This window comes from Pleurodeles waltl, chromosome 3_1, assembly GCF_031143425.1.
Source record: "Pleurodeles waltl isolate 20211129_DDA chromosome 3_1, aPleWal1.hap1.20221129, whole genome shotgun sequence".
NCBI classification, from domain to species: Eukaryota; Metazoa; Chordata; class Amphibia; order Caudata; family Salamandridae; genus Pleurodeles; species Pleurodeles waltl.
This window is the reverse complement of record NC_090440.1, coordinates 1,611,960,440-1,611,985,609: the sequence shown is the minus strand read 5'-3', so window position 1 is coordinate 1,611,985,609 and position 25,170 is coordinate 1,611,960,440. Positions and strand designations below refer to the sequence as shown.

At 42.3% G+C, this 25,170-nt stretch overlaps 1 protein-coding gene across 1 annotated transcript in view; it reads left to right on the top strand.

The window, feature by feature from the left end:
• TTC21B (tetratricopeptide repeat domain 21B) overlaps positions 1 to 25,170 on the top strand; it is a 489,309-nt gene that overhangs the window by 58,388 nt on the left and 405,751 nt on the right. Inside the window, exons 2-4 of the mRNA XM_069225262.1 lie at positions 3,080 to 3,209; positions 3,310 to 3,420; positions 21,360 to 21,526. Of these exons, the coding sequence (XP_069081363.1) occupies positions 3,080 to 3,209; positions 3,310 to 3,420; positions 21,360 to 21,526 (408 nt within the window). The remainder of the gene's footprint in view (positions 1 to 3,079; positions 3,210 to 3,309; positions 3,421 to 21,359; positions 21,527 to 25,170) is intronic.

Below are 25,170 nucleotides of genomic sequence, written 5' to 3'. Positions count from 1 at the left end.
TTGCTCAGAGGCATCTGTTTTGCCACACCTCCCCAACCAAAATGTACTTCCTTATGGGATGTTGATGTGGTGCTTAGATTTTGGAGATCTTGGCCTGATAATAAATATTTGTCACTCAAATAGTTGTCGGCCAAGTTGACTATGTTATTATGTCTGATTTCATGTAAACGGGTATCAGATGTGAGAGCCTTGGATCTCAAGGGTAGATCTTTTTCTCCGGAGGGAGTATCTTATTTTCTGTGTCAAGGAGAACAAAAACTAATACAACGTTGATTTCTTATCTGTGCTTTCCACAGGATTATTAGCTGTGTGTGGTACAGTGTTTTAAATCTTATGAGATAGCCACCTGCGAGTTTTGGTTAGAACCTCCGGGGCAATTACTTATCGCTTTGCAAAGACCATTTAAACCAGTTTCCTCTGCCACCCTGGCGAGATGGATGCGTTGGTTCCTTTCTGAAGCAGGTATTGATGTTTCGGTGTTTGGAGCTCCTTCGGCAAGAGGCGCTATGGCTTCAAAATCTTTTTCATCGGGTTCTAGTTTGAACGAAATCATGAAGGCTGCAGATTGGTCTTCTGAATCTACATTTAAAGCTTTTTATTACAAACTGATTGTGGATATAGTGTCAATGGTGGTTGCACAGCTTTGACCAAGCATAATCTGAGCCTCCGGTCCTGACGTAGAATATAAAATTGTCTAGCTTTCGCGTCAAGAATTTTCAGTTCTATTAAGGACTCTGAGGTGAAGATTATCCCACACACAGGAGCTGTGTACCTACATCGTAAGGTGTAAGTATTGCAATTCAGGTTCTTTGAAGGTTCCAAGTGTTAAGTTTATCACCTTTCAGCCCTGTTATGGCATTTACGTATGTGAACTCTTTTGGGGAATAGTTTTCATGGTTTTTCCTTTTATTTTAGGAAATGAACAGAAGCAAACTTGAAGTTCGATGGTTTTCCGTTTTGGGAGTTTGTTATCCCTCGAGATCCTTGTGTTCAGAGTCACTGGTTCCATGGACCTTTAGAGAATCTGGATGAGCCTGGTTCTGGACTTTGTGTTTTAAGGATTTTTAGATGATGGGATTGTTCCTGCGTGTTCCAGGTTGCGACTTTGTTGCGTATTCAGTTGCAAAGAAAGAGGACGTGTGTTCACGTCATCGGGTTTTATGGGGGAGATACTCTATGGTTGGTCATGTGATCAATATGTTTTACTGGGAAATGTTTTTTGAATAAAGGTTTATTGGCTGCTGTAAAAAATAAAGCATAGAAAGAGAAAAATAATCTTTGCCTCCGGTCTTAATAGAATTGAACATTTTTGACGTGAAAGCTAGAACATTTTATATTGTCAATCTTTGGTGCTGGTATGAACCCTTTTGCAATAAATATTTTCAGTTTGAGGTTCCAGGTGCTTTGAAGGTTTCGTTGTGTACCTGAGATTTTTTAATTTGTTAGTTCATTATCAAATCAAATCAAAGGAAATGCATGCTTGTTTGAGGCCCGTAATATATTTTTGCTATATTTTTAAGTCCTTTTATACGCAATAATGATTCTTTCAATACATTCAGCCAGTCTCTGAAGGAATCACCAAATATTGATTATGTGGTAGAAAAAGACCAAATTATGAGGCAGGGTTGACCAATTTATGCTGCATGAAAAGTCCAGTTATGAATTTGCAACTCCAATAGCTCTAACTAAAGCAAATGTGATACCTATTGCATTGCAAATGCTTGTTTCTTTTGTCTCTACCCTTTGCGCTCATGCTCATGGCGGCCATGACGCTTTGAAGTTTCAGACAGCGTGAACTCTATCTGCAGTATTGGAGTGCTTTGGACTACTACCAGTTACGTCACATTGTTTATTTTGCTTCTCCTTCGCGCTCTGTGGTGTCCATGCCACTTTTGAGCGTGAACTTGTGTTTTGTTGTTGTTGTCCTCTAGCCGCTGCTTGCTGGACCCACTCAACGTTTTACAATGGATGTGCTCTCAGACTTGGTCCCCTGACTGGATTGAAAGTCGAATTCTTGTTTCTGTTTATGCACAACCACCCCCTAAAATTTTTATTTAAGCTCTGTCTCGGACTTGAAACTGCCTAATGTTTGTGGTCGGTGCCATGACAAACAACTTGCCAAATCAATCACCAATGGGAAGAACGCGGGGTTTATTATTTATATTTTTGATGACAGCCTCTGGACTGAGGCAGTACACAGAGCATGATGTCACTTCAGTTCTTCTGTTTCTCCCTTGAAAACTTACTTGCAACAAAGAGCGACTTTCGGAGCAGAGGAAGTGCTAATGCGGAGCAGTCCTGCTCTTTTTGTTACAAGGTGGAAAGTTATAGTTTGTCTCTGGTTTATTTTATTGGCATTTGTAATGTTAACATGTGATGCTGTTTGAATAAGGCACGTATCTCAAGAGTACTTTAAAAAAAAAAAAATCTTTATTATAGCACTTCTATAAGGCCGGATAGAATTATACTGTACTGGGTCAGGCACACACAAAGAGTGACAGTCAGTCTTGTGGTAAACTTTTAACAGCTCAGTTAAAGTGCAAACCGCCCTCTTTAAACTTTACAGATGAGTAGCTTGATGGAGTCATGTAGCAAATTGCTATCAGTGTTGATATATTTAATACGCCCTAGTTACATTTCAATAAAACTTGGAGATACAAAAGTCAAAACCACAAAATGTGCCCAAATAATACCCCTCACACCATTCGGTGTCTTTTTTAAACTCTCTTGTGGCTGGAACTTTTGTTTCACAGCTGGGAGGAGTTTGTGTTTTAAGGGCCTTGTTTAAAATACGATTCCAGTAGGCCTGCTAGCCCTTTAGCTATATGCAGGCCACCGGACCAATTTATGTGCAAGAAAAGTCCAGTTATGCATTTACGACTCCTATAGCTTTAACGCAAGCAAATGTGAGACTAAATGCATTGTAAATGTTTGTTTTCTATTGTTATTTATTACATTCAAATATAAGTATCATAAGGAAAATCTTGTAGACCACTCTGAATTGTCGATGGTTCCTATGTTATGTTATCTTTTATAAAACAGGCGTTTGTTTATTAACTTTTTTACCTGTTTCTTTCAGGCTTTAATCAATTATTATTGCCAGGAAAGGTATTATCATCATATTCAAATTGCTGCAAATGAAGGTTTGAAAAGATATGGGAACGACCCGGTGTTCGCATTTTTCAGAGCCTTTGGAATATTGATGGAAGGTAAAGTTTGCTTTTGGAATGCTGTTTCACAGTTTAGACATAGGCGTTTAACTCTATAGATGAATAGTAACATATTCCTGTATTTGTTTCCTCTCCTCAGATCAAATTCCAGAGGCAATTAGAGAACTCGACGAACTTAAAGACAAACCAGATGTTTCCCTTTGTTCTCTGTTGACACTAATATATGCTCATAAAAAGAGTTCGACTCCAGGTAAATCACTTTGAACCTCCGTGGATTTTAGTCCAAGTTTGAAATGCTTTGTGCAGGCCATTTTTGGCAATGTTTATGATAAATTCTAAATACAAAGACAACCGTAATTCAAGCTATAAATGTGTGTGGAAATTACTGTCTTGTGATGTACTCTTAAGACAAAAAGTAACACCTATATTTTAACCACATAGCTGTTGAAGGTTGTACCTTCCTCATCCACTCCACTGCATGGATGCCTGGGACACTCCATACTTAAGCTACATAACCTTTTTTTCTACAAAGTTATTCACATCAAATATGCCTAATGTATTCTTTCCACTAGTTGAGTATTTAAAGGCACCCAGAGTTTGTGTACTTCCTTGAAAGGAACCAAGAAAATAGCCAAAATTTAGAACCAGTTTTTGTCTGTGAAAATGGCATCAAGAAAAGGTTTGCTATGCTAGGATCAATCTCCCCAGGTTTCAGGAACAAATAGAGATGTGAAAAACTTTTTCCATATTTAGGTGATTTCTGCCTAATTGTTGTTTGTGGTGGTACTCGGTGTGAAACCCAACAGGGTGAAACTGGAAATCTATTTCTTTTCTGAAAGAGAGGCAAAATTCTGAATTTAGCAAAGTGTCTTTTCTTGTAGATTACTTTTGTTTTTTCAAAAGTGAATTGAATAAAAAAATGATGAAAACAAGCAGACAAAATTAGCGTTGAATGACAATGTTTTCATGTGTAAATTTTGCACCAATGGCCGATTTACAAAAGTAATAGATTGTTAATTCTGTCAGACTTTCTGGTTGCAGGAATATATAATTTTTTTGGCTGGCCAAAAAACAGGCCATTCCCAGAGCTGTAATTTACAGTGATATTTCATTGTGTACAGACCTTTCATCAGTTAGGCTGCAACAGAAAAGTCCTCTGCATGGTTGAAGACTTGTACCTCTGCCCCGAGTGCCCAACTGTACTGTTGTCTGGACCCCTAATGCTGATATTTTTTTTTGCCATAGGTAAACTTGGATTATACATGTGCACTATGACATAGACCGGTCTCTCGGATTGTAGTCTTGTTGGACCCGGAGACGCACTCAAAGCACTAGCCTCACAGTGGTGGAAGGTTGTCACCTTCACCAGGAGTTAAGCAGCACAAGTGCTGTGGTGGCAGCATACAATGCAGTGAACAGGACCCTTTTACCCTGTGTCACATGAGTGAGGCCTACAGGCTCACTCACCTTTTTAAAAGATCTACTTCTGAGCGCTTAACTTAAATTTGGCCTACATCAGGTAGGTATGGAGAGCTGTGCTATGCAGGAGTAGTGACTCTGTGCTGGATGTATGGGTGCTCAGGAAGGGTATAGTACAGGGACATAGCAGTACTTTGAAGTACATGTAAGATGAGTGCATGCGTGGACTGCATGTATGCCGGTGAGGAATACATGACATGAGATGTGCTTGCGCAATGAAAACGTGCTGGCTGTATGTTTGCTTGTATGAGGTACGATACATGAAAGGTGAAGTGTTGTGCAGCATGCGCACGGTGAGTGTGTGTGCTGGCAGAGTATGCTTGCAGAGAGCACACCCTGGTACCGTATAGAAAAGCTTCAGTGCTGAACAGTGCACGCAGACTGAATGTGTGGGCTGAGTACATATTTACTTGTAATTGTAAAATGCATGGAGGTAACAATGCTGGACAGTAAGTGTGCAGTGAGTAAGTGTGCCTGCAATGGTACATTGCATTTAGGATGCTGGGGTCCATTTTGGGAAGCCCACGCCTTCCTGGGGAAGACATGAGGAGGAGAGGAATCACCCAGACAGGTTTGTGTATTGCTGCATTCCTGTGAGCTGGGTGGGGATCGCACTAGAGAAAAGGAGGAAGAGACTCTCTTTACATTTAAAAAGGCTGCTCTTTGATTCAGTGATAGATCACAAGGTAAGGGTCTGGACACATTTCAGGGAGCTGGAGCTGATAAGGGATATCATAAAGAGTAGGGTCGGGAGTCTTGGATTGACCTTTTGATGCACATATCAGTGTGGCTGACATCCAGGTGTTTACTCTAGTCACTCCCACGAATTGTGTTGTGGCACAGTTGATCAGCATGGGAATCTTGCCTGCTGTGACGGACACCCTTTCATTGGGAAAGAAGAAAAAGAGAAGTGTTCACTCGAAAAGAAGTAGAACCCCAACATAGATCTTCAAAGACCCAGACTTCAAATTAAATTTTGATGTCTGGACGTGGACTGTAAGAAGGGAAGGTTGAGACCTGAAACTTTGTCATCTGCCAAGCAGCTAGACGAGCTGTGCAAGAAGAGGTTCTGCAAGACTTCTGACTGAGACCAGCACTGGGGACCAAGGCCTGATAGTCTTCCTGCTGGGTCAGGGAGACATCACCCAGGGAAAAACAAGATCACCTGCTCTGGAGCCTGAAGCATCAGTGCCAAACCAGTGTGCCCTGTAAAGAAGAGGACCACATTGGAGGGAACAAGGTCTGTTAGGTTGCCCTACGAAGAGTACAGGTGTTGGAATAGCTGCACACTTGTCGGGTCATTGCCTTATGCAAGAATGATTTGGTGACCCCCGTATGCCAGAGGAGGGTTGCCACATCTCAATCATATGAAGAGCGCTGTGCAGGAAGCGTGAGGCCCACACCGCTGCGGTGACCCAGTCTGCCAGAGAGGTGCCACCGTTGAACTTATTTGAGCCAGGAGCGTGAGACTTGTGTCTGCTGAAATCGGCGGCCCTCTTATGTCCAGAAAGGCCACTGTAGTGAAGGCGACTTCACCGTAAATGTCTGCACCTAATGGTAAGTAAAGCAGCAACCCTGTATGTCAGGAGGGTCTGCCAGTACTCTTGTGACAAGTCTTAAGGAATTACTTACCTTGTGATGTCTGAGAAGGAACAGCTCTGCTCGGTGGACGAGCCAGCAGTGCTGCGTGAAGGAAAGAGCCCAGAGGTTCTGTGGTGTGAACTGCACGTGGCCCATTTTCGCTGAACTGGATTTGGACTCTGGAGCGTTGCTGAGAGGGCACTCGCTGTACCGCTGAACACTTCAATACAGCTGTAGCAGGTAAGAGCGGAACTTGGCCTGTGGGGTCCTGTGGGACTCATTGCCAACGGTGTTGTGGTACCATAGACACTTTTGACTAACAACTAAAGAGTAAAAGGGGAATTCTTGAGCACGGCGTACTAGTACGCAGTCCCTGGATGCGGCCACAAGTGAATAGAGAATAACCCTGCACATGTTACAAGGTAAAGGGTGGGACAGGGATTTGCCTGTTAACTAATAGAGCCCTGACCTCAAAGGGAGTGTCATTGCATAGGAGTACCGTTATCCCTTTGCATGTGTACTTAGAAATAGAATACTTTTTTTTTTTAAATTAAAAGCAAGTATCGGTCTGCGCACTGATTTTATTGTTCATACTGTGTACACTTTGAGTTATGAGCTGTGTTCACTTACCTGTTTCTACACTAGTCACCAATCCCCTAACCAGCCGTACCATGAGAGAGTCTTTAACTGCTTGTTCACAGCGACCACTGAGGGTCAAGTGCAGAAGGGGTACTTTGCCCTGTTGCTCAGGATCCCGAGTAGGTCGGCTCGAGACATCCGGAGTAAAAGGCCTCCACCCCCACGATTGGGCCCTGCAGCCCCTGTGTTCACTGGGTCCCTTTAAAAGAGTTTCTGACAAATTCATATGGTTAAATCTGATTAAAATATGTATAACAGAAACCTATGCATTTTTCAAATTTGCCCTGGATACTGAGTTTAGGAATAATGGTTATTTGTACAACTCTGACTTGGGGTAACCCATGCTATCATGTGATTCAGATGACAATTTTCAAAATGTATTCTTTTTTGCACACTGGATTACATTTGGCAGCTACAATAGAGAAAAACGTAATGTAAAATAGCAAATATTCTGCTATTCTGCATGCCACATGTCTCCCCATATAAACAGTACACCACTGGTGGTGTTGGTTGTAGCCCCATGGCAAGATAGGCTCCAAAACACAAAGTGTAGACATCTCATTTTTGCCATACAAATTGGCGATGTGGGTAACTGTGGTATTTGGGCTGGGGAGCTCGCTTGCCACCCAATGAAACCTACCTGACCGAGTCATTTCTGAAAAGTCTGTATTTTTACTACTAATGCCTGAGAAAAAATGTTTTGGAATTTGCACGGATCCACAAAATTCCTACCACCCCTGCAGTATTGGCTTTACAGCAATTGAAATGAGTGGGTCAATTTGTGACTGAACTCTATTAGGGGTTTGTCAATTGAGCTCTGTCTTATGCTTGGTGCAGTTACCTACTTGCTCTCAGAATTGGGCTACACTGCCCGTCTCTCAGCTGCACATATTGTGCTTATAATCAACATCAAAGTGGTCATGTTCTGTAGAATCTCTGCAAAATGAGTCATAATTGGAAGGAACTTTACCAAAAATAACTATTTCCAGATTCTGATACATGATCCTCTACCTCACATGCTGTCTTGATACCAGAACTTTCCTCAGAGTTCTCCTCCATTATTTGAGTTGCGGCCTGGGTAGCATGCAATCTCTGTAACCATCTAAAGTCTTCTTTCTCGAATACTGTGTGCTAGGCAGATGTAACCCTAGAAATGTTAATGCTCTGAGAATGTGTGTTTGTGATATGAACTGAAAGTGAAAATACAGTGCACTACAAATCAGCACAAAAGTAATAAAACAAATAAATTAATTAAAGAAATCAAATGTTGTAACTGTTGGAAGTTCTCAATTGCCAATGAACCTACAAGTGAAAAAAATGTAATTCAGCTTGCAACACACAGAATAACTAAAACACATTTGTAGTTTTTAATTTCCCCTTTCCTGAGTGGCATGGCCCAATTGGTCCCTCAGGAAGGGAAAACATTGAAAATTAAGCCAGCAGCCCCGATCCAACTGCCCAAATTTATGGTTTTGGCAATCTTTGTTGTTGATGAAGCTGCTTGCCCCTCATTGGTCTAAAACGAAACCCACTGAAAGAACGCAAACATTTTTTGATCTCATATTGCTGAATAGTCCATAGTACTAAAGGTAACTACGTTATGTGAGGGTCTGCTCCTTGTGAAAGAGCAGAATGCCATAACTCACAGTAAAGGTAGCATGTGGCTGCACAAAAGAAATACGAAGTCTATAATGAAACCCAATGTCATAGGCTCCAAGTACACATTTAGTGAAATTAGCTTTGTTGTATGACCAATCAGGATGCTATTGTTCTCTGCCAGTTCCTCTTTGTAAGAAAGTCGTTGGCTTCTCTCGCTCCTTCAGGTGACCCTTTATAGTAAGCTATCCATTCTGCCTGGTCACCTCTGAGGCTCTTGTATCGAGTAGAACCTCTTGAGTTTGCTGTCCCTTTTTTTTGGGCCCCTCACCAAAGCAAACTCCTGGATATTTCTCTTTTGCTCTTTACCCTCTGCAAAAACCTGAGCTGCTAGAATAAAACCACTGTTAATTGTAGAGTACCTGCAACATGCTTCATTACTTGTGCCCCATTTCAATGAAAGGACCATTTCTAACTGAAGCTTGAAAAGTCTGTCCAGGGCCAGGTGGCTGTCTCATGGCTTGTTGAAGAGGAATCTCTTGCCATAGGTGAGTCCTCCCGGATTTGCCAAAGGCGATTGATGTTGTGCCATATAATTGTCACCATACTTGCTGAAACTCCACTAAGGCCGGGAACCTGCTGTGAAAGGAGGAGGTTTATGCAAGGGGCTAGCTACCCCACCATGTAAAAAAAAAAAGCCCTAGATACAGAACAATCAACCAGAATACCCAGGCATCCCAGCCTTGAGAAGTGGACCCTCCTTCACAGAGAGCTATGACACCTTGAGGTGTAAGCTAGAGATCCCTAGAAGCCACAAAGCCGATCCATGTGCTTTTGACCAAGACCATCACCATTGGGACATGGAACGCGAGGACCATGTACGAGAGAATCAAGACAGCCCAAGTCGCAGTGGAAATTAAAAACAAAAAAAATCTAACCTTGCTCTGTGTCCATCTGGTTTCACTGATGCCGAGCAGTCGGGACAGAAAAGACTAGTTCTAGGTGGAATGGTGCTGTATTCTGGACATGAGGAAGAGAACACCTCACATGTACAGGATGTTTCACTGATGCTAACACTAGCAGCCAACAGAGCTCTGATTGATGGGTAGCCCACTGTCCCAGAATCATCACCGCCACCTTTCACACAAAGAAAAAGAGGATCAACATGAATGTTATCCATTGCTATGCACCTATAAATGACAGCAAAGAGGGAAAAAAAGCAGTTTTACAACCGACTCCAGACCATCCTAGAGAAATGCTGTGAGAGAGACATCACCATACTGATGGGGGACCTCAATGGCAAGATTGGAAGCAACAGGACTGGGCACAAAGAAGCCATGGGCAGCCATGGCCTTGGCGGCATGAATGAGAATTGTGAAAGGCTTGCAGATCTCTGTGCATTATGCAGTCTGGTGATAGGCGGCAGTGTATTCCCACACACAAGAATACACAAGGCAATGTGGTTGTCACAGACCATTCAACAGAGAATTGCCAAGGAGGAAGGAGGGATGCCTCATTAAGAAAGAGGGATAACTCCTCAAAATCCCCAAGAAAGGTGACCTGAGTAACAGTGCAAACCTCAGAGGGGGGATAACACTTCTATCAACCCCAAAGTGCTCAACACAGTCATCTTACAAAGAATGAAGGAACAAGTTGATGCTCAGTTGCAAGACCAGTAAGCTGACTTCTGCAAATATAGATCCTGCACAGACCAGATTGCAACACTTCACATCATCATTGTAAATACACTCATTACAGGGGTGTGTGGAATTCCTGTAGGTCGACATATAGTTTGGGGTCAAGGACAACAAGTTTTCATGTTTATTTTGATCTTGGGACAAGTAGGGCCAACCCCTTTGCCCCTCAATCCCTTTGGCTGCTAGTTTATAGGGAAGGGAACTGTCTGCAGTTGAGGTAATATTTGTTTCCGAATGTTAATATAATGCTGTTCAAACTTGTATTTATGGTTCATGAATTAGGGTGAGCACTCTAAACGTTGTAAGGTCACAATGCGCTACTGACAGTGGTTCCAGTAAAAAAAAAAGTGTACACACGTTTGAAAAGTTTAACAATATGAGGCTACGTATGCTTTCAGAATGATCTCTGCTTAGATGCAGATATTTGAAGAAACTTGTAAATAAGATTGATTCTTTGCTTTCAAAATAAAATGTTCAGGAAAAAAATGCAAGTAAAAAAAAAAAAAGTTTTGCTAAATTACTGTAAAAATGTTGGTACTAATTCTTTGGATCGACATTTAGTAAAATGTGTTGATGCATGCTATTTACAAAAAATATTCATAATGGAAAATCAGTGTAACCACTTTCAACAAGATTATGGCGAACATGGAAATAAACAAGCACTGGCAAAGCCAACGGATCCAACATTGGTTGCCAGCCTTTTGGTTTTGTCAATCTGTGTCTTGTTTTAACATTGCATTTGTAACACCTTATTGTTGTTGGTGCTGCCAGGCCCTCACCATTGTTACAAAAATTGGGCAAAGCAAAAAAAGTAGTTTTTTTGTTGGTCTCAAAAAGCACACATTGCCACAATAGTTCCTGGCACTGAACTGAACTACTTTGTGTGCCAATATGCCCCTTGTGGAAGGGCACAATGCTGTCACTCGCAGTAAAGCCAGCCGATAGATAGAAAGAGAGGGAAATAGACTTTTATTAATAACAAAATGTCTTGGTTAATGCCAGACATAATTAGGAGCCCACTTCTGGAAGAAAGTCGCAAAAGTGCACCCATGGTATATGTCTTTGAATTAGAGGTCTTCGTGAAACAAGAATATACAAAACTAGACCAGGAAATCGTACTCCTAGCTAGAACATATTTGTGAAATGTATTTTCACACAAGCAAATATGCATGTGTCGATTTGCTTGTGTGAAAATCCATTGAGCGTTTACAAGTTTACTTTCCCTCCAGTCCTTTTTTTTTTTTTTCCTAACCCCAGAAGAACTTCTACTTCTGCCACTTTCAGGAGTGCTTTTCCAACCTTTCTCAGTTAGGAAAAGATTAGAGAAGGGCTGGTGAAAATCCTTAAAACATGTAAGTTAGTAGGTTTGCACAGGCTCAAAGACATTCCAGCCCTTGAACAATTGCTTACTGCTTCCTCCAGCTCCGGTATGTAGATCTGCAGAAAGGTGGCAACGTAAGGAAATTGCTATATTAGGGCTTGAAATTGCTAATATTCAAGCGCTAGTATAGTATTGGCTTTGCCATAAACAGAGAGGCTATCATCAGAGCTCTTAAATAATGAGATTACTGCCATAATTTCTTGCCGCTCTTCATGGCACCAAAAGGACAGTAGTTTTTTTTTTTTTTTTTTACAGGACTAGTACATTTACGAAGCAAACTGTCCCATGGACAAATAGTTTTTTATTTATTTATTTTTTTATTCCACACCCCTGCTCATAATAATCATCAGGAACTCTTAGGAGGGAATGACCTGCAAGATAGTCCATGGAGGACACCTCACAGAGGCCTTTTAAGCGAGGACTGGAGTCCGCCAGGGTTATTTGCTCCTGTCTTGTTTTCTTCCTGCTGCCGATAGTCTGGAACATGAAGGCATCCACAGCAAGGAGAAGAAATGGGATCCAGTGGACACAGCTCAATGACCTGGACTTCGCAGACAACCTGGTCCTACTCTCCCATACCCATCAGCAGGTGCAAGATAAGACAGACGATGTGGCAGCCACATCAGCACAACTTGGCCTCAACATCCACAGGGAGAAAACCAAGATCCTAGAGGCTAACACAGCCAGCACAACTGTAGTCTCTCTTGCAGGTGATGTGCTGGAAGAGTTTGAGGCCTTCACCTACCTTAGCAGTATCATATTAAGCAGTGCAGCACAGACACCAATGTCAAGGCAAAAATCCACAAAGCAAGAGCCTCCTTCATTCAGCCAAAGAAGATTTGCAGCTCCAAGGACCTAATGCTGCAAACCAGGATCAGGCTTTTTAACACCAGCGTAATATCAGTCCTTCTGTATGGAGCAGAAACTTGGAGGACAACAGTTACCACCACCAACAAAGTCCATTCCTTCAGCACCTGTCTGAGGGAAATCCTCATAGTTCACTGGCTAAACATCAATGATCTTTGGCAATGGGATTTCCAGCTGCCTACTCATGAAGAAATCACGAAAAGACACTGGGTCTGGATAGGTCACCCTGTCCACAAGCCCACATCAAACATCACCAGGCAAACCCTGACCAATCACTAAAATATGACATACCAAACACATAAGAAAGAATTAGTGGGTCCCCTGCCAGTCCACAAACGTCCAATTCACTGCACGCTAACTGTTCCACACAACAGTCAGATACAGGTGGGAAGCTGTTGATGCTCCACCACTCAGTGAGACAGTGCTCCCACTGGGCATTCACCAAACTTTGTCCAAGGTTTGAGGGAATCAAACCAGTTCTTTGGAGTCGCCTGGCTGCTGCTGCAACAGCCAATAGGAACAATGTTGGATTCAGCTCTGTGTATGGCACAGGGAAACATGCCCTACGGATTATTGGCACAGGAAGATGGTAAGGCAACCTCAGCACTGCATGGTGCCACCACAGTTGAGCCAGGGCAATTGCCAGAGTTACAAAGAAACATGTCCTACTTGGAAATCAGCCGGCCGCTCTTAAAACTATACGTTCATAGACATTAAGATCTAATTGAATGTTCGTCAGAAAAGCATCTACAGTGGAAGGAAAATTAAGATTTCCAAGTTAGATTAGCAAATATATAACTTGGCTGAATTAATATTGAAAAAGGAATTGTGAGTAGACAAAAAGCTGGGTTCTGTAGAATAGCTAATTCTTTTCTCATATTGAGGAGAGGCCTCCTTCAACACACTAACGTGACATATACCTAGGACAACAGAATTTTTGTACTCTTGACAGTAGGTGTGTTTTTTGCATAGGAGCAAAAAGCCATGCATCAGTATTTCCCATATCTTTCATGGTGCTGATTGCTGTAGCGTCCCCTTTTTCAGAACCTCTCAGATTCTATGTCGGGACCGAGACGAGGATTAGGCTTTTCTTTCTTCACTTTATTTAGTAACAGCGTTAACCAAGTGTATACGTCGTCATTAAACTACTGTACCCAAAAAACATTGGGGAAAATTTTTAACAGCAACGAAGGACTTCCATCTGCATCCAATCAACAGCCATCCAACATCTACATCTTCTGCTCTTTCTTCACTGCTCCCACAGCGAGATAAGTACAGTTTATTGATTTCTCTGTAGGGGTATGTTCTGTGTGTTTTATATACTCTCTTGTGTTTCCCTTGTAGGTGCGAGCTAGAGAATACTCCCTACAGCTGCAGGAACGCTTCCTGTCTCCCTCGCGGCATCTACAGCAGGGCTCCGAGTGCGGTGCGGTCTTCTGACAGCAAGAGTGCCCCGCACATTCCAGGTATTCTGCGCTATGCGCGTCATACCCCAGGGGCGGCCGAGTGTCAGTTTCTCTTAGCTTAAACAGTGATAGCTGACACTCGCTCGCAGTCGGCTGTCTCCGGCAGGTTTCTTCAATCCCCACGCTTGGTGGGAGCTGACAGAATTTAATTATGTATCTGGCCTGGAGCCTGACACCCGAAGGCTAAGGCTCAGTTACTTAGCAGGGATGCGGCCCAAGCATAGAAGATTGGCACTACCAGCTGCCCCACCCCCACGCAATATTCTGGGGAGAACTAGCGTCCCTCCAGGCCCCACAGGCAATCTTAAGCATATTGTACAGCAGTAGTAAGCTAGCCAGCATCCTAATTGCCCTCAAGACAGCGAGTGCTGCACAGAGTGCCTGTCACAGGCCACAGTGTGACAATATGGCTGAGAAGCGCCACATTGAAGATACCTCTGGTGTCTATATGGAGGAGGAGCAAATCTCCTACCTCCCCATAGATGATAATTTCTGTCACATCATGGACGCCTCCATAGATAAGGTTGTCAACCAACTCATGGCTCCCCTAGAGAAGAAAATATAACTGATGGCATCCCAATCGGGCACGCGCGAGAAATCTGGACCTTACACAGAAACGTGCAGAGGAACAGGACACCCTAGATGCCTTTACGTGCCTCAAAAAATCCTTTTATGGAGCATCCCCAAGATTCCGATCCCCAGCCTGACACACCCGATGAGTTTCCGTGATCTTTGGACGCGGGTAAAGACCCAGAAAGGCCTGCACCCCTCTCACACAAGGCCGAAGGACCAGATGACGTTTCCCCGGAAGATATGCTCGATCCCAACAGTCGGCGGAGTGGCTGCCAGCACCTAAAGTAGCCGCTTATGTCGCGGGGCGTCTTCGCAAACCACTAGATAAGGAGGTCCGGAATGCCCTCGCCCCTCCCTCCAGGACAAGGTAGCTCTCACCCCCGAGATTGATGAATTTACCCAGGAATGTCGCCATATTGGTATCAAAGATCCCAAGAAGGGGATCGACCGGGCCTGCCAGGACAAACTCCTAAACGTCGTTGGCCTGCTCACCAAGATCCTAGACATGGCAGAAGACGCGAGAGCTTCGGTAGCCCTCATATCCCCAGAAGTTCTATCAGGATGGGCGCAAAGGGCAATAATCCTTCTAGGCAAGACGCAGATCACTTCTGATCAAGGTAGATCCCAAATTTGGGGGAGTTGGCAACGTCTGAGGCAGGCCCAGTTGCCCAAGGTGGCCTTTTCGGAGAGCCATTCATCAGGGAGCTCGGCAATTTCGTTTCCACATTCACGTCCTAGGATAAGGCCCAGACATCCATCAAAAAGGTCGTCTTCTCCTGTTTTTTTTTTTTGCCTTGTCCAATCTTGGAAGGGGGCGTTTGACTGGCTGACCACCTCCAAAATGCATCTAGAGGAAGAGAACAATGGCAAGACATGTCCCGCTTTGGGTCCTTCTATCTGACCCGTCGATACCCTGGGGATCTAGAGGCAACACCTTCAGTAACCAACAAGGTGAGTGTTTCTCACAATATGGGGTGTGCTTTGGAGGGCAGGTTGGCGCTATTCTCTCACATTTGGGAAGATCTCACCTCAGATGCCTGGGTTCTGCAGACGGTTGAGGGGTTTCACATAAGGTTTTACGGCTCCCCTATACAGGAAAGAAGACCCCGTCCGCTGAGTTTCTCACCATCCCAGATAAATCTTAGACACCAGAATCTCTGATCTATTGGAGAAACAGGCTATCATGCCAACCTTTCCCCATCCCTTGGGCTTTGTCCGCAACCTCCTTTTTGGTGGAGAAAAGAGACAGGGGTCACCGCCCAGTGATCAATCTGAGATAATTTAACAAATGGGTGGTATTCCGGCACTTCATAAAGGAGGGCATCCACCTTCTGCAAGATCTCTTCCAGGTAAACGACTGGCTAGTACGACTTAAAGGATGCTTATCTAACAGTACCCATCTTTCCTCCTCCTTGTCATTTCCTCCAATTCCAATGGAGGGGACAGACGTTCGAGTTTACCTCTCTTCCGTTCGGTCTTTCCTCCGCTCCTTGGTGTTTCGCCAAGCTCTTACGCCCGAGTTTCTAAGGTCCAGAGGCATCAGACTCATAACTTATCTGGACGACAGTTTCCTGCTGGACCAATGTCCCCATCGTGTCTCTCTCTCGGTCTCTCTCGGTCTCTCTCGGTCTCTCTCGGTCTCTCTCGGTCTCTCTCGGTCTCTCTCGGTCTCTCTCTCTCTCTCTCTCTCTCTCTCTCTCTCTCTCTCTCTCTCTCTCTCTCTCTCTGTCTCTCTTTCTTTCTCTCTGTCTCTCTTTCTTTCTCTCTGTCTTTCTTTCTCTCTGTCTCTCTTTCTTTCTCTCTGTCTCTCTTTCTTTCTCTCTGTCACTCTCTCTTTCTCTCTCATTTTCTGTTCATCTTCTGGAATCTCTAGGCTTCGGCATCAACGAGGCGAAGCCGATTCTAATTCCAACTCAGTCCCTCTAATTCTTTGGTTTCATGGTGGATTCTAATTCCAACTCAGTCCCTCTAATTCTTGGGTTTCATGGTGGATTCTGTCAAAGCCACCCTCCGCCTCCCATCTCACAAACTATCCAAAATACGTCACAAACTCAGATGGACCGTGGTCAAGGGAACAATTTCCTTTCGCATTCTGGCTCATATTGTGGGCCTTCTCTCATCTTCCATCCAAGCGATCTTTCCAGGTCCCGTCTACTAAGATCTCCCATTTACAGAAAGGCCCCACTTACTGTCAAATGGATCCCCTCTCGGACAAGGTCTATGAAGAAATCCAATGGTGGATTGCTCACATGGAAGCACAGAACAGCTCCGCCATCTTCGGTTCACAACTGGATCTGTTCGTCGAATCCGATGCCGGCGCTTCCAGCTGGGGAGCGCGATGTGGAGAATTTACCACAGGCAAAGTGCAGTCTTCCGAAGAACGTTCCCTCCATATCAATTGCCTGGAGCTCCTGGTGGGCTCTTTTGCACTGCGTTGCTGGATGAGGGACAAACTTCAGTCCTGTGTCTTGTTAAAAATGGACAAAGTGGTGGCTGTGCGTTATATCAACCACCAGGGGGTACCTGTTTGAAGGCTCTTTCCGATCTAACAAAATTCTTCTGGGAGTACTGCCTCGACAATCCGATCTCAGTGGTGGCAGAAAATCTGCCAGGAACCTCCAATCAGGTGGCAGACTGGCATTCCCGTCATTGGCAGAACGCAAGCCTATGGAAACTTCGCACAATAGTTTTTGAAGCGATTGTGGACAGATGGGGTCCTTTTTTAATAGATCTTTTTGCTTCCCATCTGGATCACCAACTCAACAAGTACTGCAGTTGGAGACCGGGTCCCGGTGCGATCGCCACAGATGCTTTCCTCCAGGATTGGTCCCGGGAACAGGGATATGCATTTCCTCCCTTTGCAATGATAATGAGGGTATCATCCCAGCTGAGGGTGCAGAAGACGAATCTGACGCTGGTCACACCGATCTGGAAACCTCAAGCCTGGTTTGTGGTTCTGATGGAACTTTCTTGGGATTTTCCAATCAGTCTACCCCCTCTCCCAGATCTCCTGCTCAATCCTTCGGGTCTTCCTCATCCCCTCATAGAGAAGGGAGGTCTCAATCTGATAGTGTGGAGGATTGCTGGGAACATTGGCAGATCCCAGTAATTTTGCAAGAGGCTGCTGCCCTCCTCACCAGGTGCTGCTGCCCACCTCGCCAGAGCCTGGTCAGAGTGTACTAACAGAATGTACAATTCTGCATGGAAACGTTGGTTGTGTTGGTGCCTTCAATGACACTTGGATCCCATGGGGGCAAGTGTTGTCCATATAATTCATTTTTTAGCATCCCTCGCTTTGAAAGGGATGGCATATAGATCGATTTAATACCTTCTGCTCTGCTATTTCCGTCGGTCACTGTCTGATTGAAGGGTCTCCCGCAGGACAGCATCCCATGGTATGCAAACTTTAAAGAGGCATTAGACTGTCTCTGTCTCCCCTACCTTGCTATTCTTCTCTTTGGGACTTCAATAAGGTTCTGACTCTCTTCCAGAATTGGCTGTCTAATAAATAACTTTCCAGAAAGCAGATGTCGGCCAAGCTAACAACCCTTCTATGCCTTCTATCCTGTCGCAGGGTCTCAGACGTCAGAGCCTTGGACTTACTAGGTAGAGTGTTTACTCCGGAGGGTGTCACGTTTCACATTCACAGATGTACAAAATCTATCTCTCGTACAATTTCTTATCTACAATTACCACAGATTCCTAAACTGTGCTTAGTCAGAGCGATTAAGGCCATAAAGTGGTTTTGTCTCCTACAATTGCCAGATCGGTTAAATGGGCTATGAGTAAAGCAGGAATAGACACCTCTATTTTTTGGAGGCCATTCCGCGAGAGGTGCAATGGCATCTAAGGATTGAGCCTTGGGGGCTTGCTTGGAGGATATTCGTAATGTAGCTGACTGGTCCTCTGAGTCCACATTCAATACCTTCTATTTTAGACCTATCGAAACCGTGGCCTCGCTAGTGGTCTAAAAGCTTTAAACTAACATAATCCTCACCTCCAGTCCTTACATAGAATGAAAAATGTCCTAGCTATCGTAACGGAAAGTTTCAATTCTATTAAGGACACGGAGGTGAGGATTAGCCCCCTCATTTCTTTAAACCAAAGATCCCACCCTATTTGTCAGGTGGGTAAGCCGAAATATATTTTCTATTTCCAGACCAGATGATAAACTTGAAAACATTAAGTGAAGTGAGGAAAGAAAAGCCTAATCCTCACCTCGGTGTTCTTATTAGAAATTAAACTTTCGGTTAGGATAGCTAGGAAATTTTTCATTGTGGCCCTAGGATTTAGAACCATCTGTAATCTTTTTTTTTTTTGTCACTCAACCATGAAATTCAGATGGTCTTCTCCAATTTTGAGTAAAATGCCTAATAAATTGCTTCTAACCTGTTGTGGTTTTTGAAGATGCTTCACCATAGACTCCTACTTATAAGCAAATTCAATAGGTCTGGTTTTAATACACTAATACAGTCTAACACAGAGATTAAAGTCAGACTTTTTTGCTTTGCCACTGCTTGCTATTACTGGATATCCCCCTTGAGTCTGGCACAGATGCTTTCACTTAGGGTCAGTGATGAAAGCCGTTACTAGTTGTCTTTTTTTGTCATACTAGACTGCAGTACCTAGGCTGTTACTATGGCCTCCAGAGGCACACACAATGGTCCCTTCGATTTCAGGATATCAGAGAATTATCATCAAAGTAAACTTCTTTGAATGCCTTTTTTGTTTGTAGAAAGGGGAACAGAACAAGGGCCTAAAGCTTGACTGCTTTTGTTTGTTTTGTTTTTATCAGCTACGTACATGTAATGATGCTGAGTTATGACGGCGATGGGCATTATTGTGCTTCCTAAAGCATCTCCTTCTAGAAAAAGCCAATGAAGACACCATGATAACTGTAGGTATTTCTAGTCACTGCTCTTTTATAGAATACCTTCATTCTGTATATCAAACAGCTCATTAGCTATTTGGCTGCAAGGTATTTTTTTGAAGAAGGCAGGGCCCTACAGGCAGATAGGCCACCGCCACCAGGGAATATGAACTAAGAAATACATAAATCTACATGCAATCATGAGCAGCCACAAGCGAGTTTGATGCCATGAACATTAATTACATCTTTAGTAATGTTATGTCTGGAGACATCAGGGTTTTTTATTTTTATTTTTTATTTTTTTTACATCAAGGTGTATATCCCAAAGATGAGTGCCCGATGGTAACTGGAAACAATGAGACAACCATGTTATGGTCAGACTTGCACTGACGGCCTGACAAAAGCTTCAAAAAAACGACTGCATTCGTGAAAAAATGACTAAGTGATGTGATGGAAGTGGGATGATTAAGTGCACTTTTTTGGATCTAACTTATTCCCTGATTATTCCATTGCAATGGAACCATTTGCGAGAAGGTGGAACAAACAGCTTATTGCGTGAAGTGAGACATAGGAATTCTTAAAGTTTGATTTGAGACGTAAATGACATCGTTTGAACACCGTTGCTCAAAGGGGCTGACACATATAAGCCAATGGCTAAAGGGGGCTGACCAAAAGCCACTCTCTGAATGTCGGAAACATTTGGACTTGCCGACATTCAGAGTGACATATTAGCCCTGCGCTGTTAAAAGAACCGCAGCCATATATAGCGGAGTGAATACGGAAACCAACTATGTTAGGGCAGAGTCTGCACCAAATCATTTGTCAGGATTTGTAATTGTCCCAAACAACCAGATTTTGTATACTAGTTTCATGCCCTTTGGTATGCATATTTCTCAGGTTTATTTTAGTTTTTTATTAGGTGTCCACAATATTCTATCTATATCTTAAGAGTGCTATTAAGTAATATGCTATGTTATAGAGTATTTATACACGACAAAGTACACAAAAGCTTATTGGGTCTACTTAAACATAACTATATTAAAAGCCACGATGTTAAAGCACAAGGGAAAAAAAACAGGATCGTTAAATATTAAAAGTCCTCTTTATTGACCTGAGCCTGAAATTGAGCAAATCTGGTATAAGGCTGCTGGATATTCCATTGCTTTGCATCTGCAACTGAAAAGGCACAATCCCGGAAGGTGGCCATAGAAACTTTAGAGACATCAAGCAATAGGGGATGATCTGAGATTCTACTCCACGTAGGAAACAATAAACCTTTTAGTTAGAAAAAGTGACAAATTGGCACAGACTGTTTTATGGATGATAGTCATCACTTTAAAAATAGGCCTGATTCTCACTGGCAACCAAAGCAGAAATGTGCAAACAAGCAAAATGTGGCCGTGTCTGGGAGAGTTGAAAAACAAACGTGCTGGTAAACTGCATCAACTAGGTTGGTAATACTTTCCAGGGGCTGCCAAGAAGATGGCATTTGCGTAGTCCAGTCTGGACTGCATCAGAGCTAAGAAAACCACAATATGGAAAATAGAAGCGATGAATGGAAGAATCTTTATTAAGGTCTGCAGCTGCAAAAACATAGGTGCGGACCTTAAAGATTCTTCCATGTATGTTTCACTGGCCTCTGAAATAGCATTTTGTGGGCTTTTGTAAAGGTATAAGGGTAAGGTGTAAAGGTATCCTATAAGTTGTCATCATCTTTAGTTGATTAATTTTGCTGGGTAATGTCGTCTTTTATGCTGTGAAGAGGGGCTGACCTTACTTTGGACAATATTGTTCCATTAAACATATTGAAACTCTTCAAACCGCTCATTTAAATGTAAAGTTATAAATGATAAAAGGTTCAATTGTCTATTTGTAATTGTCGATTCGTGATTTTTTACTTTTAGTCAAGAAAATAGTGACTAAACAAAATACCATCTCTTTTGATATGGATTACTTTATCTCATTTAGGCAGTGACCCATTAAATGGTTATTGACTATATTGCCTACAGTTGAAATTAAATTCACTTATTATTTAAACAGATCGAGCAGCTATACATGAATATGAAGCAAAATTGAAAGAAGATCGTAAGACAGCAGGACCGAAGGCCTTGTACTATGCAGGTTTATTTTTATGGCACGTTGGACGCCATGATAAAGCACGTGAATACGTCGACAGAATGATCAAAGTTTCCAATGGCAGTAAAGAGGTGCGTGTTCAGAGAACAAATAAACATGAAACTTGGTATTATTTATTTCCTTTTCTTATTAACTCAAGTTTGTATAATGCTGAGTTACTTTTGCCTTTTAGTTTTGTTACTCCTTTATTCAAAATAATACATAATGTGAATCATTAATCTTTCTTTTCGGTGTCCTTACTCCTCTTTGTTCCAAATATTTTTCAAGTAAATTACATCGTATTTATCTTTCTGAGAGTACAACCTCCAGAACTGGATAGAATATTGCAAATGAGGTGCCACCACTAATGTACATTGGGTTAGAACTTCCAATCTTCCTTTTTCCCGACACACCCACATTCCACTTAATCTCATAACAGCCTAGTCACATAATTTCCACATTCTGATGTAATCGTATCTCTTATATGGTATCATCATCATTTCTCACCTCGTCTGCTCACATTGAGCGTAATTTCAGACTTATCCGATCTGTTCTGGTCTCCTCTCCTTAGTCACAAACTCTCTCATCTAATCCCCAGCAAAATAACTCACTTCGCTCTTTTAATTATTCCACTTGTGTCTCTGGACCTGGAGTTCTCTAGTCTGAAAAATTAAACCTCCAGTTTACCTCCTTTTTCTCCATAGAGCTCACATTGGGGATCATATATTCCCTCAGAACCTCCGTCTTAAAACATGGCATGCACATTGTTCATTTACTCCTCACTTGATAACCTCTTCCTCCCTCACTCTACACACTGTGTCTTAACCCATCACACAGGCATCACTCTTATCTTCGATTCTCGCTTGTATCTTCATTCCTTTTTCCCCTCCTACCATTCCTATGACTATTATTCCTACTCCAAATGACTGACGCTCTTCTCCTTCCATGCTGAAACTGCAAGAATTGCCAATATAGGCATCTCCATCGCTCAAAAACAAACACTTATTATCTACTCGACAGCAGTCTGTCAGAATTTGCGCTGCTGTAAGCTTACTATGCACTGCTTTCTCTGCCTTAAATAAGTAGATCGTGTTTCTTTTCTGAGAGTTTGGACCTTCTGAGCTGAAATCTCTACCATCAGAATAGCCTGGTAAGATCTTCTTAAGATGTATACTAAATGTGAACGATCGCATAACCCTTCTTATGCAGAGACTATGAAATCTACCCCTCAGAAATAACTAACTACTCTGACACCTCAGACCTGCCTCTGTAGGACCATTAAGATCCATCTAGGAGAGTAACTTTGCTGAGAGCAACAGTTTTCCTTTTTTTTAAAGGCCCTTATGGATCTGTTGTTGGATCTGTTGTTCTAAAATGACATTGAAAAACCTTGGGATTCTCCCCTTTTCAAGAAAACTAACATGGATAACCTATGCTGCATACTTCACTGTGGTAGTTCCTCCTTTAAGTGCTGGATGAAAATTGGTGACCTGATTGCTGACCTTGAGTTGGATCTCATGCTACTGACTGAAATCTTGGTTAGCAAAAGTTCCTAACCTCCTTATCCACCAGAGCTACTCTATTGTCCACTTTGATCAAGAAGCAGGATAGAGATGGTGTCACCATAATAAAAAAAATAAAAACAATTCTATCACTGCAAATATGTGAAGTATGAAGTTTTCCCATATATATATATATATATATATATATATATATATATATATATATATATATAATCAAAGCTTAATTGTGCTACTTAAGTCCTCTCTCTTGCAAAGGCTGTTCAAATCAATGTCATCCATAACCCAACAGGGGACTACTAATTTACTGAACAATACATGTCTCTATCTCTGCGGTTAGTAGGGCACTGCACGTTTTAGGCTATTTTGGGTCCAATAACAACATATTTATGAGCATTTTGAATCTGCATTTTTAAGACACCAATATTGTTTCTTTTAGTTGCCTGAAAAGGTCCTGATCCTGGCAATGCCTGACATCCACTCACATCAAAGATGCTATCTTTTACCTCTCTGTGGGTAATAAAGACTGTCTACTACTTACTGTCTCTTTCAAGTAAGACTGGTTAAACTACAGTCTGGACTCTATAGATTACCGAATATTTGTTGTTATTGGGGATTTCACCCTATTCTTATAGATGTGGATAAAAAGTAAGAAATCATCTCTATAATACTCCAAGAAACCAAATAAAGAGAAGATAAACAGACATCAAACTGCAAAATACTTGCTGGTATTTTCCTGTCAAGCAATAAATAGAACTTCCTTACTGTGCCTGAAGATCTCAGAAAGAACAATTTGGAGTTAAATTTAGTTTAATCAAATTCCAAATTCATTTGGCTAAAACATAACAGTTTGAAATAGTTTACCAGTCACCTAGGTCTTGGCCCAGTCACCTAGGTCTTGGCCCCCTCACCCACTCTCCACTTTCAAGAAACTGAAAATAAATTTAAGTAAGTTACCAAGTTGTTTGAAAGAAATGTCAGTTTTATTCTTAAGGTACGTTCTGATATCTCACTCCCATCTTGGACAGAAGCAATTGATCTCTCAGCATCTTTGCTTTATTCCTTGGAAGATGGGTGAACAAACAATTGAAATAATTTGTAAATGAAAATAACTTCCTGTTTGATATCCAAGATGGATTCAAGACTGTTATAGCACTAAAAAATCAAGCCTCCAAATCCTGGATGACATGTGGCCTGCCCCTTGGCCCGATTCCAACCCTTCTTGGATTTTTGTAACCTAACCCACATTAGCCTAATTCAAACCATGGGCCAAGGTTATACATTGGTTTGAATCTTACCTTACTAAACAATGTTAACGGATTGCCTGGGCTGCTACTCTCTAACTTCATTCCCATACTTCAAGCAGTTCCTCAAGGCTTCATTCAAGGATCTCGTCTTTTCAACTTGTACATCGAAGACTTGGGTAACATTACAAAGTAGACCCGGGGCAGTTCTGTTTTAAATCCTTAAAGTAACTCGATCAGATGTCATGGTGGTTTTTGTGAGAAATAAGGCACAAAAATAATTTTAGTTCCTAATTTTGTAGTTGATGTCCATCAAACTACTAACACCGCAAGCTAGAATTTTAATTGACTGGGCACTCTGTATGCAGATCTAGCATGACATATGATGGGCGTGGAGCTCCAGTGCTTTATGCCATCTACATGAAATAGTTTATCAGAAAACTAGTAAGGGGTATGTACCTGTAGTGATGGATACACAGTAAATGTCACAACTTACATTTATGATCTATGTTCCCTCATAAGTGCGCTCCTGAGCACCCGAGCAGCTTCTCTCCCATTACTGCCACTTAAATTCTCATAGAGCTCATACATTTCTAATTCAATCAAGCATTTATGTGGAAGTGCATTTCTGCTGATTTTTACCTTTAAAAGGTAAAACAAAAGGAAGCACTAACACATTCAAAATGTATGAGTCTTATGATCCACTTTAGGCAAAAATTTACAATACTTTTCACCTTTCCTATCATGAGAAACAACGTGCTCATTCCACTCAGTGTAACTATATGCTTACTGTTATTGAGAAGTGTAACGCAGGGGAAATAGTTTTCTCCTTTTTTGACACTGCTTCTAGGTTGTGGGAGGCAGAGAGCGATTGCAATTGAAAAGTTAATGAGTGTGTTTGGGAGTGAGCCCTAAGTAGTAATGAACTTTCCCAAGCAGAGTCATAGCACTATTGTTTACTGAAGCCTTGCT